Raw genomic sequence first — 16898 nt, forward strand, 5'->3', positions numbered from 1 at the left:
CCATTATGAATGCATGCTCCAATCAAATTGTGAAAAGGTGGTCATGAATTAGCATTTCTTACGAACGATCAGGAGAGACAAAACAAAATGAAAGGCCTGTCTTACTCCAGTTCTCTTGTAACACTCATTGGGCCATTATGCATGCCTAACGAATTATAACAGCTGCTTTTTCTAGCCCTTTTGCTAGTACCAACATTCGAGAAAAGATCATCTATCAAGTAACTGTACGATCTCCGTGCATAATCTAATGCTTTTGAACACACTTATTCATATTTTTCATAAAAAACACAGGTAATGAGCCGGATTGGGTTAAAATTCTCACTTACAGCTTTGTAGAAGTCTGAGTCAACAGTATCACACAGTACTTCAAGACGTATTAGTACAAACGATTTCTTGAGCCTGCACCGTTTCAGACTCTGTTCTGGATATAGACGGCGGTAGAAACTCATTCTTTTTTGTTGTTTATTTTATCATTATTTACTAATCTCTGTTCTAACTTACAGGTAGCGGATTTCTTTGCAGGCCAAATTCGGAAATGTGGTGTTGATTATTACTTATACATTTTCTCATGTTGTGACAGTTCTATTGGTTCTCATTTTAAAGTGAGCCAAAACCTAAGAACATTTTCACTTATAATTTCCAAAGAGTATTATGCAGGCACGCAAACTCATTTTAGTTGTATTTCATTTAAATGTAATGGGTAAGAGGGTATGAGAGAGAATGGAAAGTGCTGAGCTATGAAGTAAAATGGTAAAGTAAAAAGTTTGTCAGATAATATTACAAAAGAAACTCATTCTTTTTTGTTTGTTTATTTTATCATTATTTACTTATCTCTCTTCTAACTTAAAGGTAGTGGATCTCTTTGCAGCCCAAATTCGAAAATGCCTAGAGACAGCTAGTAACCAAATATGCTACTATAATTTAACAAATAAGAAATAACCATTCCAGTATGTATATCTTAGTGTGCACAGTAAGACAGATCAAATCAAATAGGAAAACATCTGAGCACTAAGCCTGAGGTCTGAATTTGCACTCAACTTCTTCCAATGGCTAACGGATGTTTAATTTTTGAATTTCACTGACCTCCAAATTTCACAAAGAAAACCTTCTTAGCATGATGGTTAATATGACATTTGACTGATATTGGAGATGTTTGCGAATCGGATCTACTACCTTTAATATTATTAAATCTAAAATGATTATTTGAAAGTTCGGAAATGCTGGAAATATCCTACCACAAGGAGGCAAAATATAAATGGTTCACATTTGCAATTCATTTTGTTTTAAAAATTTTCTTATTTATTTTCGTTTTTGACAAACTCGCAAACCAACGGCTGATATACTGCATAGTAAAGTGAATGTTTCATCTTCCAAACAGCATCCAAAGGGATGGAAAACTCCAACTGAAAGGTGGACACCGTGACCATACTCGCTAAAGAAAACGCGTAATAGGGGTCGTTTTTTCTCACGGATTATAGATGGAAAGTGTGGTGTACGAGCGTATATAATCAAAGGGTATCAAAAAGGCCGAAATTTGGGAAAATGGTATATTGTTCAATCATGATGAAGTACTTCTTTAGGGTGCAGGAAACATTTAAGGAATACTTGTTTTTAAGGCCCGAAAAAATCATATGATCATTACTCGTTTAGGGGCCATTTTGAAAGTCCATGTGTGAGCATGGTGTCCACCTTTTAATTGTCGCTACCCCTCCCGGGACAGTATCAAAGGACCGTTTTGTTAATTAACGCAATCCCCCCTTCCTTTAAAAATCCTGGCTTCAGGCTTGCTAACGGGGGTATACAATAGAAAAAATAAAAGTTAAAACAACACCAGGAAAATCACTATTCTCAATTTTGCGGCGCGCTACGCGCGCAGAGTCTCGAACACAATTAAACTTTGCAACTTCCTGGCAAAATGAGTTTTCACTATTTCCTATAACGCGATTGCATGCAACAGACAAAAATACAAATTTCCTCGAGACTTTAAAACGTCATTAAAACAGTCAAAATTCACAATTTGCGGCGAGCTTCGCGCGCAAATTCTTATACAACTTTTGTAGTTCGGTCGTTCAAAGAATATATATATATATATATATATATATATATATATATATATATATATATATAATTGTGTGTGTGTGTGTGTGTGTGTGTGTGTGTCATCATTGGTATTGGTACCGAAGGTCCGTTTTTTTTTTTTAGAGACCGCACCCCCCCCCCCCCCCCCCCCCCCCCCCCTTGAAAAATCCTGGCTACGGGCCTGGTACTATTTTATAGGCAAATTGTTCAACCATAATCTACATCAAAATATACTGCGACCTAAACAAGTGGGACTGTTTCAAGTCGATAAAAACAAGCAAAAACATGCATCAAATTGCACCATTAACAACATCAAAATGCAAAAATGTCTCACCGTGGGAGGGGGACACCCCCTCCCACATACACACCCTCCCCCCCCCCCCCAGTACCTAGCGCGTATCTCGCCCGTAGTTGCCCGGAGGTGCGCACGCAAGTCCGATTTACGCGCAATCAAGTTTGAGCATGACCAAAAGTTTTTCCGGGTGAGTCGCGGGGATTGCCCGCAGAGGTCCACGCAGAACGCCAGTAGGAGGCCCTTACCGGCAGCACCTCGCAGGCAACTCCCACGCAGTCCCCGTATGCGGCCAAGATAATGACATTCCTTCAGAGGAATTCTTTCACTGAGTTGTCAGTCCCCACGCGCCTAGCACACAGGTCACATAATAATAATAATAATAATAATAATAGTGGCTACTTGTATAGCGCACAGGTCCATTTTTCAGTGCTCATGGTGCTTCAAAAATAAAGAGATATCATATATACCCGCAAATATAATTTAAGTAGAACGCATCCAGCAAGTAAGACACATGCACTGACTCCCGAAATCCTTGTCCGCCCTCAGAAATTATCCGGTATGCTGGAAAATCCCCACACGCAACCATCCGGCGCAGCTTGCCCGGAAAGGTGCGACAGGGCCTAAACATGGTTGCGGGTAAAAAGATTTGCGTGTGCACCTCCAGGCGACTACGGGTGAGGTACGAGCTAGGTACTGTCAAGTGCGGGTCATCTGCGGGAACCTCCGGGTGGTTAGAATTGTTCTTCGCAAGTCGCACGCAAGACTTGCCCGGAAAGGTGTGACACGGCCTTAACATTGGGCTCTAAAAGTTTGTTGACCAATGCTTGTGACCTTTGACCTTGTGGTGATCATCCACTCCCCAAGGGACATCTACCATCCAAGTTTAGTCACAAATTGAGTTATGGATCAAAAGTTATGACCCATAATAGAAACGCGCCATAAAAACTTAACATTGGGCCCTAAAGTTCATTGACCGCTGCCTGTGAGCTTTGACCTTGAGGTGACCTTCATATATGGTAAAATGTGAAACTTTGTATGACCCCTCTTCCCTCGAAGTTTGTTTGCAATTGAAGCCCAGAGTAAAGAGTTATTGAAGTTTTTGTAGCGTTACGGACAGACGACGCACGGACGACGGACGGACAGACGCCGCAGGCGATCCCTTAGTCTCCCCTCACCTCAGACGGGCTTGACAAAAAAAAAACAAACAAAAAAAAACTATTAAATTGACAAAACCTCAAGGCACTAAGTTCGTGGCGGGGCGGGGTGTGGCAATGTTACGTTTTATATACCTCGTTTATATAGATTCCTCTCGTCTGATTGGTTAAAAGTGGAGTCATGAAAATAGCTGTGCCCCATTTTTGATCAAAATGACGTCATGATTGTAACGTGCCCGGGGCATAGAATCAACTGTGCCCTGTAAATAGGTTTGGAGACAGTCGCAACCCCGTACACATAGATCGCTCATAATTATGTACGCACCAATGATACGACCGCCGCGCTGTCGATCAGCCTAATTTTAAATAGCTTCTTTATGTTCTTTATGATTGATCTTTGACCTCATGACCCTACATGTAATTGTTTCTTTCTTACTGGTCTTTGATAAAACACGTCCTGCAAGTTTGGTGAAAATTCGATCATCCGTTCTTGAGTTATTGAGAGTTTAAGCTTAGTTTTCATGTCTTTCATGACGTTTATGACCTTTGACCTCATGACCCTAAATAATTTTTGTTGCTCATTATGAACACACGCTGCAAGTTTGGTGAAAATGCTATTCATTCATGAGCTATTCCTTTATGACCATATGACATTTGATCTTTAACCTCACGACCCCAAATCAAATATCTACACCTTACCTCATTATGAACACACCCTGCAAGTTTTTTTTTTTAAAGAGTTTTGAAATTACATGTATTTAGCCCCTACCCCCATCCTCTCCAGCGACATGAGTCAAATTCTTACATAGAAATTTCTTTTCAAATTATTACCTTATTAGAAAACACAGAAATCAGATTTTCTTGTACACATGGAAATTCCGTTATTACGAACTCGTCGAGTCTGGCTCATTTACCTCGCTACATCCAGACACTCTTTGTATCCGAACACTGGGAACAATGAATGTACATTGGATTACCATATTCTGCCATGACAGGGTAACGTATAGATAATACTTATAATACCAGTAGTATATGGACATAATAAGTACACAACGCAATGTTGATTGACAGGAGAACCGAAAATAAGAAATAAGAAATGATACAAACAAGCATTCTGAGAAAACTAGAAATGTCACAATGGCGACTGGTATGCCTCCGCCATAATGCATGGTCCTCCTATAAAAGTTGTATAGTACAATGTATCCACAGTGTGTGATGACATTTTTACATAACCGGCAAAATATTGAAATGACAGGTTTGTCACAAATGTGTTGAATGTTCACTTTCCTTGAACTAGGTTTAATTGAATGAATGGCTATATTGCATAAGAGAGCAGGTATTTTCGGATTTGAGAATTTTTACTTGACTTTTGGCCCTTTTATAAGTCTATGCATTGAGTACTTTTCAAGGTATGGGGAAAAAGTATAAATTAAGTACAGTATCAAATAGTGAAATGTTAGTATTTCAATCTAGCCTTTGACCCTGGACCTTTCACCCTATGACCCTAAAATTCCCAAGAGAATCACTGCATGGTAGAACATTCAAAAGTTTCATGATGATACCTTGAGTCACTTTCCAGGTATGGAGGAAAAAGTCAAATTTATCACTTTCACTTGACCTTTGCCCTTAAAAAAAAAAAAAAATCCTGAGAATCTCTATAGTCGGTAATACATGTACACGTATATATCAAGTTTCAAGAAAAATCCTGAAGGTATTGCATAAATATGACGGAATAGTGAAATTTTGAGGAGTTGACACCCACATTCCCTACATAATCACTGCCAATCAGTACACTGTACATGCATATGAACAAAGTTCCATGAAGTTACCTTGAACCATTTCCTAGATATGGAGTAAAAGGTGAAATTTTAAGTTTCACTTGACCTTATGACCCAAAACTCTCTCTGTGGAATCTTTATTTGGTAGTACATGTATACATCAAGTTTCAAGAAAAAAAAAAAAAACTTCAGGCACTGCATGGATATGGGGAAATAGTACATGACTTTGACCTTATGACCTTGAGCATGTACACTAAAAAGTTGATCTATAGGCACAAGTTTACGCACTCATACATATACATGCCAAGTTCCATTAGGAAATCTCAAATGGTTTTTTAGGTAAGCTGTCCACAAAATTGATTACAGACGGGAGGACAGACAGATGGACAAGCCGAAAACATAATGCCTCTGGCGGCACTTTATGGCGGAGGCATAAAAAATAGTGAACACATTGGCGCGATCCACGGCCGAAATCTCAAGGGTTGCCAAATAAGCCCTCCCCAACACATAGGTTAAAAGAATGCAATTTTTGACAAACCACACGAATGTTCAACCAAATAGCTTTTCATTAAAAACATTTATTATACTCAGCCTCATTTTTCTCTTGTACGGTTGATATACACATGATTGAATTCACATATCAAGCGAGGTCTTAACAACACACATCCTAACCTAGAATTAGCTACAATCGAAAAAAAAGAAAGAAAAAGAATGAGATATACATGTATCTCAAGAGTGTTTCAGGGGCTATAAACTCATGAAGTGTCAGAATCCACATTTCTGTGGCTTGGTGCTGTATTGTTTGTTCATTTTATTCCTTTTGTCAATTTTAAATCATGCTACAGTACAAAAACTCCTCAACTGTATTCTATCGCCAAGAACACAATTGAAGGGATGATATAGTTTTGGTAAATTTCTCTTGGAATCAATAGATTTAACCTGTTCCACCTAACATTTCAGAGTCAAAATTTGTAGGAAACGCAGTTAAGTTCAGACTTTGCCAAATTCAGTGGGGAAAAGGTGATTCCATACATGTACTTGATTTCATTTGATTATATAATTAAACAAAAAAATATCCTAACTTCAAGCATTTCATTTACAATATCACATGACATTTCCATATGGGGAAAAAGCCTCAGGTCCTCACAGATTATTTGATAGTGCTCTGGTTGATTCTAGCTGGAAAAAAAAATTAATAAAGAATAACATAATAATAACTAACTAATTAAGAAATTCTGTTCATCACATCATGCCAGTACACAAAATATAAACATTGTCATTGCAAAAGTCTGCAGTCAAGGTTTTAGGGATGAATAATGCAGTTTGAAATTGCTAAAATATAAGTAACAAGGTACACATACTTACCACCATATTTCTCATTACATATTGTGCTAACTGTATACAATGTGCGAGAGTACAAAAATAGAAACTAATTGGCATAATTAAAAAAAGAAATAGAACTAAATACCAAATACACAAATACACAAATACACAGAAACCTTGAATGACCACGACATGGTACAGTGCACTCCAATTACAATGAACATGGATTTAACAAAATTCTCACTACAATGAAGAAAAAATTTGGGCCCCCAAATTACCATATACCACATCTTTATATACTTAACTGTTTGTTTATAACACAAGAAAATTGCTAGTCCTGAGGACTTCATTATAATGGGAGTGCACTGTATTTAAAATGCACACACTATTTCCAGCCAAATAAATGTGTTTTATATATTTCACATGGAAGCATGGAACAAACAAATACATGAATAAATACCACCCATCTCTCCAATAAGTCTACATGTACATGACAGCAATGCACAGCAATAAGAAGTACTTGACAAATTTAAAACAAGTACTGCTGCCTTACTAAGTTCATCTGTCATTTTTCATTGTATAATATGAGAAACAATTCAGGTAGTGCACCATTCACTCATTTCTTCCTTGCATTCATTAATCTACAAGTAGCTAACATTCATGTTGAAAGGACCATACAAAGCTCAATAGTTTTTATAACCATTTACCCACTGTAGTATATGTATGAGACGAAGAGATCTCTCAACAAATACTGTACATGTCATTTTATCTGCTGTTTGCTTCTGAAGGGACAATAGTGGTTGCATTCAAAATGCTTCAATAAACAGTTTTTTATGTGAGATACTGCAGACTGAATGAGTAAAATACACAACTGTCATGAAATAGCATTCCATCATGATGTCTGCATATTAAAAGTTCTCCTGATGGGTTGATATGTGAGTGCATTAAAGTGATTGATGGTATAATAGTGGTTGAGGCGAGGATTGAACTCTCAACTTTTTGTGAGATACTAAGAAAGCACTTACGAAATGATACAGAGCTTAAAGTTCTAAGAGGAATTCAAAGTTTATTTGATGAAACTCTGTTCTGAAAAGGCCGAGATATCAAAAAACAACAAAGTAAAACAAAGGGATCCTTAAAAAAAGGGGGGTCTCACCTTTTGTTCGGATATTTCAGCGATTTCAAAATCAATTTTCATCATATAAACTTTGAGTCCGCCTTACAATTACATGCTTTTTCATATTTCATGAGAGGTTTTTTGTTATCTCACACAAAAAAAGTTGGAAACCTGAAAAACCTGAAAAATTGACATACCAACTCTAACACTCGAGATGAATAGTGCTGTCTCGATCAATAGTGTTACCCAAGCATGCAAAATGACTGCATTCTGACCTTTCATACATATCAATCAAGTTCTTCCACATGACAAGTTTTGCAAGTCATCTTGCCCCTTAAATGGTCTGAAATATTTTTTTCATTTTAACAGAGAGGACTTTCTTTTACTTTGTTTTAAGCTGAGGAATATCAACAAGATTTTCAATTGTGCATGTGTACAAAACCTAGTTAACCATGTGACTTTCACAAGGAATGCCAACCTTTTGACTCTTTATCACACGCTTGACATAGTTGATGGCTTACCAAGTTTACATATTTTGCTCACATGCATAACCCCCACCCAAACCGATCAATAAATTGCCAAATGTAACAATACAACCAAAGTTTCACTTGTGATTTCATACAATGCATGTTTCCTATACTAGGTCTAATATCAAATTCATTTAGAATTCAATTGACTGCACACTCACTTACCTCGTATTGACAGCAATCTTTGCCTGAGGTAGTGCAAACTTACTGGCAACCGTGGAAAATGAAAGGGTATTTGCCTTTTAAATCTACAGGGCCCTTGCCCAAATTCCCATTTAGATAGGTGGGGGGAAAAAAATCTTTCTTTGTGCCAGACATGGTTATTCAGAAACAAGTGAAAAAGATTTGTGCTGGACACCTACAAACATAAGTTTTAATCACCTTCAAGAGCCTCAGTTTTGCAGTCCCTCTTTTTTATTTTCTATAAAGTGCATCTTCCTTGAAGATATCACTGTGTGTGAATTGTTGCATCACATGTATGACTTTGGAAAAGAGAGTATGTCCCTCTTAGCTTCATGTTCACACTGCACAGGATAGAAATCAACTCGCAAAACTTTCAAAGCACATCACCAAATATGTCTTCACAAGTACTTGATATTGTGATAACATGGAATCACAGGTATCTTTGGTGACTGCAAACACTACAGGCACTTAACGAAAATTACCTTCACAGAATTATCATGGACTTTCAAACAAGGACACTATACATTGTATTTCGCTCTCAGCTACAGTGTAGCACACAAGTTCACCAAAACAAAGATCATTACAAAGGAAAAAAATTAGGAACCCCCCACAACAACAACATGAGAGCTTGGAAATATGGGATTGTATTCTTCACACATAAAAGATGGTGAAGTGGCCGGGGTCACATGAAAGCTACCTGTTAATGTCTAAGCATAAAAATTACTGTGCACCTTGTGAATTCAATATCACACATTCTTACACAGAGGAAAAAGCAAAACATACATACTAAGCATATCTCTCTCATGAAAATGTATTTGGTGTTTAACACTCCAATAGCAATTTTTTTTTTTTTTTTTACAATTTCTAAATGGGAATTACACTATTAGACATGTCCATGGAATTCTCTCTGTATTCTATTATTGGAAGTGTAATTCTTGCAGGAATACTACAAATCACTGATATGCATTAAACATTGCGAGCAACACGAATTTCATTCTCCGTCATGTATGGAACCACCTTGAGCAACTCTTGCACACCCTCCTTGACTGTAAGCGTTGGCTTAAAGCCAAGTTTTCGCAGTTTTGCATAGGAAACTTCATAGTCTCTCTTATCCTTGTCTTCGCCGCTGCTGGACGTGGTGATCTTGCACTCTGGAACCAGCTCCTGTATGGTGTCAGCCACCTCACGCTTTGTCATGTTCATGGACTCATGGCCAACGTTGTACGCCTTGCCACTCATGGTTTTGTAGTTGTCGACAGCCAGAAGAAAAGCCCGGGCGGCATCTTTCACATGGAGGAAAGTCCTGCGGAAGCCTCCCTGGTAGAGGTCAAAGTGCTTCAAGGTGACTGCTTTGTGGGTCAGGTCGTTGACAAGGAGGTCAAGTCGGACCCTCGGTGACATGCCGAACACTGTTGCCAGACGGAGACCGACCCCTCCAACTGACCGGACCAGTTCCTCCCCTTTGGCTTTGGTGCTCCCGTATAGCGTCAGGGGGCTGATTGGGGTTTCTTCGGTGCACGTTCCCTCGACAGCGCCGTAGCATGAACCAGTGGAGGCATAGATGAGTCTCTGGTCGGGACGGAGATTCTTCACGATATTCGCCGTGCCCTCCTCGTTGACCTGCTTAGCCTCGTCCGGGTCTCTCTCACATGCGGGATAGCCAACTATGGCTGCCAGGTGGATGATGACATCGCAGTCCTGCATCTCCCCAGCAAGTTGATCAGCATCACACACATCACCCTTGATGATGGAGAGGTTTGGAGAGCCCACAAATGATAGCATGGGTAACACCCCCCAGCTCAGCCTGTCGAAGATCTTTACTTGGTGGCCTCTCTGCAGCAGCATCGGTACAATAGTTGTCCCGAGGTAGCCTGCACCACCCGTCACGAGCACCTTAAAAATCTCACCAACATTATTGTTGTTCTGGGTAGTGCCATTGGTACTTGATCCGTTCAGGTCCATACTGTCTTCCTGCATATGTCAAACAAAAGATTGTTGCACGATGAGATTAAAATGAGGTGATAAGCAATTGATTGTCAGGTATTTTATTTTCTATTATTACCAATAAAGGTTGCTTTAGGGTGAGTTAGAGGAGACATAAAGCAGCAAAAAGAGAATAAAGAATTTCAAGTGAAACAAGAGACCCGCGGGTCTAGCGCTCACCTGAGTATCGCAAGTTCACCTTTCACGCAGTCACTAATCTAAAATTATTCACAGCTCTACCAAAATTTGACCAGGCATTCTCAAGTAGAAGATGAAAATGTACAATAAGGGCCCAGATTTTTTAAGATTCCTTAATTTGGGGGGATTGGGGCCCCCTGGGGCCCTCTGGGTGGGGCATGGTGCCCATCTTTATAAATTGAGATCCTGACCCCCTAGGGATGCTACCTGCCAAGTTTGACGAAAATACATCGTGAGGTTTTCAGGAAGAAGATGAAAATGTACAATTCAGGCCCCCATTTGGACCTTCCCAACCAAACCCCCCCCCCCCCCCCCGCCCCCATGAGGTTCACCCCTGGATCTCCTATGAACAAACTTGAAACTACGTACTCACTCATAGTATTATCTTAGCTCTATTACTTCTGATTCTAGAGAAGATTTTTAAAGATTCTTTCATTATGGGGGTTTGGCCCCCCCCCCCCCTGGGGGCCCCCTGGGTGGGGAATGGTGCCCATTTTAACAACTTGAGATTCTAACCCCCTGGGGATGCTACCTGCCAAGTTTGGTGAAAATGGGTCGTGGGGTTCTCAAGAAGAAGATAAAAATGTACAATTTAGGCCCCATTAGGACCCAACCTCACCCCCCCCCCCCTCCCCTGGGTCCCAAGGGGGGCACCCCTGATTCTGCCATGAACAAACTTGAAACTACAGTCGTCAATGTACAAACTCATAGTATTAACTTAGCTCTATCACTTCTGGTTCTAGAGAAGAAGATTTTTACAGATTCCTTAAATTGGGGGCGTTTAGGCCCCCTGGGGGCCCCCTGGGTGGGGCATGGTGCCCATTTTAATAAATTGAGTTCCTAACCCCCTAGGGATGCTACCTGCCAAGTTTGGTGAAAATGGGTCATGGGGTCTCTCAAGATTAGACCCCCCTCCCCTGGGTGGGTGGGGCAGCCCATTTTAATAAATTGAGTTCCTAACCCCCTAGGGATGCTACCTGCCAAGTTTGGTGAAAATGGGTCATGGGGTTCTCAAGAAGAAGATGAAAATGTACAATTTAGGCCCCATTAGAACCCCTCCCCACCCCCCTCCCCTGGGTCCCAAGGGGGGCATCCCTGATTCTGCCATGAACAAACTTAAAACTATAGTCATCAATGTACTAACTCATAGTATTAACTTAGCTCTATCACTTCTGGTTCTAGAGAAGAAGATTTTTACAGATTCCTTAATTTTGGGGGGTTTGGGCCCCCCTGGGGACCCCTTGGGTGGGGCATGGTGCCCATTTTAACAAATTGAGTTCCTAACCCCCTAGGGACGCTACCTGCCAAGTTTGATGAAAATCGGTCTTGGGGATTTCAAGAAGAAGATGAAAATGTAAAAAGTTTACGCACGACGCACGACGCACGACGGACGCCGGACGAAGGGCGATCGCAATAGCTCACTTGAGCCTTTGGCTCAGGTGAGCTAATAAAATATTAAAATGAAACCCATATGAAAGCAAGTTTATCATCTAACCTGGTGTTGTGCATGGAAAAAAAATCGACTTTCTGATGTGACCACATTGTATGTCATTGTGATGTTCTTCAAACAGTTTCAGGAATTTCTCACTTGTTCTGGGTTTACAAAAACCTAGACTCAGACACTCTCTCTTTGACCCCGTTTACAGAGAGAGGCTCGGCTGCGGCAAGACCCGCCTTCATTTCAGTGTAAACGCGCAAAAGGCCAAATGCGGGGCCAAAATTGGCCGCGCATTTGGCCATGCTCTGGAGGTGGTCTCGACCTCTTCTTAGTGTAAATGCAAACTGGGCCAAATGCGCGGCCAATTTTAGTCTGGCTTCCAGACCCTCTGCCCGTACTATTTCGCTATTCACGATATTAACCCCCTCAACGTCGAAAACTAGTATAGTTAAAGGTGGTTTTGTCCTGCAAAGGCCTTTGCCCGAACGGCGACTTTGTCGCCACGGAATCCAGTTGGCAAAGGGTCTGAAAATCAGACTATTACCAAATTGCGTTTGTTTACAAGCAGAGCCCCACTACGACAAAATATTGAAAGGTTTGAATTAAAAGCGCGGCTGAGCCCAGCAGTGTAAACGGATAAAATTGCAGGGCTCGGCCGCGGCTCGGCCCAGCCCCGCATAAAAAGTTATGAGCCACAATCAAAACGCGCCATAAAAACTTAGCATTAGGCCCTAAATGTTTGTTGACCCCTGTCTGTGACCTTTGCGCCTTTGCGGTAACTTTCAACTTCCCAAGGGACATCTACCACCTAGACAGACAGATACATCAAAAGTTACGAGCCATAAACGAAACGCGCCTTAAAAACTTAACATTGGGCCCTAAAGTTCATTGACCTCTGCCTGTAACCATTGACCTTGAGGTGCCCTTCATGTTTGGTAAAATGTGTGACTTTGCATACATGTAACCACTCTTCCTTCCAAGTTTGATTGAAATTGAAATCCGTTAGAGAGTTATTCAAGTTTTTGTAGCGTTACGGAGAGACGCCGCAGGCGATCCCTTAGTCTCCTCACACCTCCGGTGGGCTCGACAAAAACCATTATCAGTGATAGCACACACACATAATCATTTGTTACAGACATTAGAAACATTTCATCGAAATGCATGGGTATCTAGGGACAATTTCCATTTTTATCATCTTCATTCTTCAACTTATGTAAGATCAACTTACAGAAGTGCATAGCCTCTTAACAAGGCAATAAGATTTTTGAGCATCATTCCACCAGAAGTCAACAATATCACTCTCACTTCTCAAACAGTACCATAAATCAGATTCCCAAATGAATAATGCATACACTGACAAAAATGCCAAATGAAGTCATCTTCCACCCCCCCCCCCCATATGCACATGGGGCAAACGAAACTCCACTCCGAAACACAGAAATCTCTCACATTTCTATGGTGAAAACAAACAAACAAACAAAAACTAATTGGTCGATGTTCTGTCGCTGGTCTTCTGCCATCCATGTCGCGCAATGAGTTTCTTCACACTTTTTCACAATCAAGTTCGAAGAAGGTTAAGAAAGTTAACTCTTGTGTGTGTGTGTGTGTGTGTGTGTGTGTGTGTGTGTGTGTGTGTGTTTGTGTGCAGCTCACATGCATCTCTCTTCTTTCCATCAATGTTCATAAGGCTGCTGCCCTCTGATGTTTTCCATTCCATAAACAGTAAAAATCCAGACAGCTTCATTTAGAGCAGCCTTGTCTGTTATGTAAAAAAAAGTTCTGAATCAGTGAGGAGACGTAAGAGATTACACTAATCCTGGACTCAAACAGAGCAGAAAGCTACTGGTTTTCTGGCATTAGAAAGGACTACATTTCCTCTTGCATAGCAAATATGTAGTCTCAATTCTTTTCTGACACGGAAGGGGGGGGGGGGGGGGAACCAAGCGCCAAGCAAACAACAAAGAAGGGAACAAAAGCCAAAAGGCTTTAGTTTGCAATCACAAGCTGTTTGTGGGTGGGAAAGTGAATGGCAAAAACTCTCCACCTCCATCACTTGTTACTGGAACTTCAGTATTTGGTATATGTATACACAAGCTTATACATTGTCAAAACACTCAAAGTTCAATGAAAAGGACAAATATTTCTTCCTGAAGTCTTTTTCTTTGAAAACTAGACTTGGTCCACCAGCCCTGATATTCGTTTTCTGGATTTTTTTTTTTCAGAAGAAAACACAACACATTAAAATGGCAGTTTCTTTATTGAAGGGGAGGGGGAGTACTAAAATGTGAGAAACTTAGAATAATATTAAAGGAAACTAACAGAACTCAAAGCCCTTTCACAATCGCGGACTGTCAGTGGCCTGGATTGACTCCCTCTCTAGGTTTTTTTCTTTTTTCTTTTTTCTCCAGAAACCCAGCCTCTGGTTCCTCATCAGTGAGGGACAATAATTCAGCATTCAACGACTGAAATTGGATATATCCCTGTTGGAATCAGGAGCTCTTCCATGATAGAAGCACCACCCTTGACTTTGTGCATGATGAAATGTCTCAAGGTACTTTGGTGTGTCAGCAAACTAAAAACGTGCTGTTGACATTTAATGATAGAGTCATGAGAGTACCGCCAGGTGACATTGGCAAATCATCTTTAGAGGATATTGAATTTATTAACAGGCTCAAGTATGCTTCACTCTAATCAATAGCTTGAAAAATCAATTGGAATGAACATTTATTCCTGTTGACTCTCAAGGACTTATGCCAGAAACTTAGTCCTTACATACTGATCTTTTCATTTTTCATATAAAATTTTTGAAAAAGTACAAATGTGTACCAGTTCACTAAATTTCAGTTCTAAAATGCAAAAACTCCCAAGTTGGAGGGGATATCATATACATCGTAAAGGGGTGGTGCCTTTACAAAAGTAAAGGGGGCACACTTGCCCCCCTTTTTTCTCATTTCTTTTGTTTTAACAAAAAAAATAAAGAGGGAGTGTGCGCCGATGTGCCCCCTCTGGATCCGTCACTGATATACCCCCTCATATGACACATTCATAGACTTACATGTATTTAATCATGCAGATGCTGACACATGTAATAATAGTAACATTAGTCATTATAATAATGAGAATAATAATAATAATAATAACAATAATCAAACTTCTATGGCACATAGAACATGTTCCCTATGTGCTTTACAATATAAAATCTGATGCAGAAAAAGATATAATTTAGCCATTCACATTGTCCTTGAATATCAATATTTAAAAGAATTTTTCAAACATTCCATCAAAAAGTGTGCGCCACATCGTTGGATTTCCATTCTAAAATTGCAATAGCCTCCTCGTGTGGGAAGCCAGTGGCAGTGGCAGTGGCAGGGGGATACCCCCTGTTAAACCTGGCCTCAGATCACACACACGGCCACGGGTCACTGGATTGGTACACTGGTTGATGCACCTCCTTTTAGAGTGTTCCCCAAATTATTGACTCTATTCTTGATCCCTAGAAAAACATTTGGCTGCAATGCAATAAAAAAAATCTAAAACAGGGTCGTATTAAAACTAAAAGTGCATGATTTATAAAAAGTTTATTCTTGTGCACGGTCATCTGGTTATGATCGTCACGGTCGTCAGTTCACAAAATTTATCACTGTAAATCTATGTTAAAAAAAAAATTTTAGGGCCTACTGAAGTAAATGTAAATCTGATGAATTGCCAATTGAATTACAAAAAAACAGTATGAAGTATTAAACTCTATTGTTAATGCAAATCTTGATTGTAGGTCTCTAAATAGCACGAACTCACTGTCAGTATTTTCATTGTAAAACTGGACTCGAGCTTGCGCCCGGCCCGAAATATCAAGATTTATGATCTAGTGTTTACCGGTTTATCATTGGAAATCCAAACAATAGTTCTAGCCTTTTTCTACACCTCGTTCTTCAATATTCACTGCTAAACTGCTAAGTGCTATACCTGTACAGGCAGCTCATCTCTTCGAAATTGCTTGCCAGTGATGAGGCGTTGTACATGTACATCCACGCCATTCACGGCATGGCCATCGCCATTCGTCAGACAACGTCCGGGTCCCCGAGCTCGTTTCATCATCGGCAAACACCTCCAACCACTCCTCACGCAGTGAAAGGGCCCGCTGAACTGCAGGCGCTTGCAAGTCTAGACGCGATGTGGGCTGATGTAACGTCTACGACCTGTACTTGGTCGTAGTCGGGAGTCTTGAGATGAAATTCGTTGAGATTGCTTTTTTGTGTTTTTCCAGATACTGGTAGTCTGCCTCGTTACAAGAACATCACCAAATAGATACTATAGTCTCCAGATCTAGGTGGCTTTTCGCTGAGTACTACTTGGTCTGCGTGATTTTATAAAAGTGCTTCTGAGCATACTAGCGGCATGCATTTCGTAAGGCAAAGGTCGCGCTGTCTGTTTTGCTTTTCACGCAGCCCGTACTCACCCACATGTGTAGTGCACGCATCGGAGAAAAAGAGCATTCATTCATTCTGCCCGGGCGCCCGCTGCTTTGCTAAATCACGTGTATAATACATGTATTATGTTACGTGAAATGCTCAGGACAGTATTGTGCATGGGGATGGGGTTGGTGGGATTGGTGTCCCCTAGGGAAAGTTTGCATCAAACCAGGGAAGCCACCTAGTACTCGCTGATCATTATGACCGAAAGATTGGTCATCGTCGGGGATATGTTCCGCGGAGATCCGGGGACCGTTTCATGAAACTTTTTGTCGGTGATTAACACTGACAACTGTTAAAAGCTACTGAAATCCTTGCGACTGATTGGCTGATAGCAAATTTGTCGGTAAAAAA

At 40.5% G+C, this 16898-nt stretch overlaps 2 protein-coding genes across 2 annotated transcripts in view; one reads left to right on the top strand and one right to left on the bottom strand.

The window, feature by feature from the left end:
• Positions 1-16898, top strand: part of LOC139712948 (phagosome assembly factor 1-like) — a 74325-nt gene that overhangs the window by 13030 nt on the left and 44397 nt on the right. The gene's annotated exons all lie outside the window — the stretch shown is intronic.
• On the bottom strand, positions 9307-16418 carry LOC139712946 (GDP-D-glycero-alpha-D-manno-heptose dehydrogenase-like). The gene is made up of 2 exons (XM_071624726.1): positions 16039-16418; positions 9307-10427 (listed from the first exon to the last, which is right to left on the bottom strand). The coding sequence occupies exons 1-2, from the start codon at positions 16168-16170 to the stop codon at positions 9423-9425; spliced, it is 1137 nt and encodes a 378-aa protein (XP_071480827.1). The 5' UTR covers positions 16171-16418; the 3' UTR covers positions 9307-9422.

The sequence above is a fragment of the Diadema antillarum genome, unplaced genomic scaffold (assembly GCF_040938485.1).
Source record: "Diadema antillarum isolate AM-2024a unplaced genomic scaffold, OU_Dant_1.0 seq00001879_RagTag, whole genome shotgun sequence".
Classification (NCBI taxonomy): Eukaryota; Metazoa; Echinodermata; class Echinoidea; order Diadematoida; family Diadematidae; genus Diadema; species Diadema antillarum.

What these genes read in the sequence shown, in the direction of transcription:
- LOC139712946 (XM_071624726.1), bottom strand. Translation starts at nt 16,170, where the DNA reads ATGATGAAACGAGCTCGGGGACCCGGACGTTGTCTGACGAATGGCGAT. An exon ending in GAGATGAGCTGCCTGTACAG is followed by an intron (nt 10,428 to 16,038) that starts GTATAGCACTTA and finishes TGACATATGCAG; the next exon opens with GAAGACAGTATGGACCTGAA.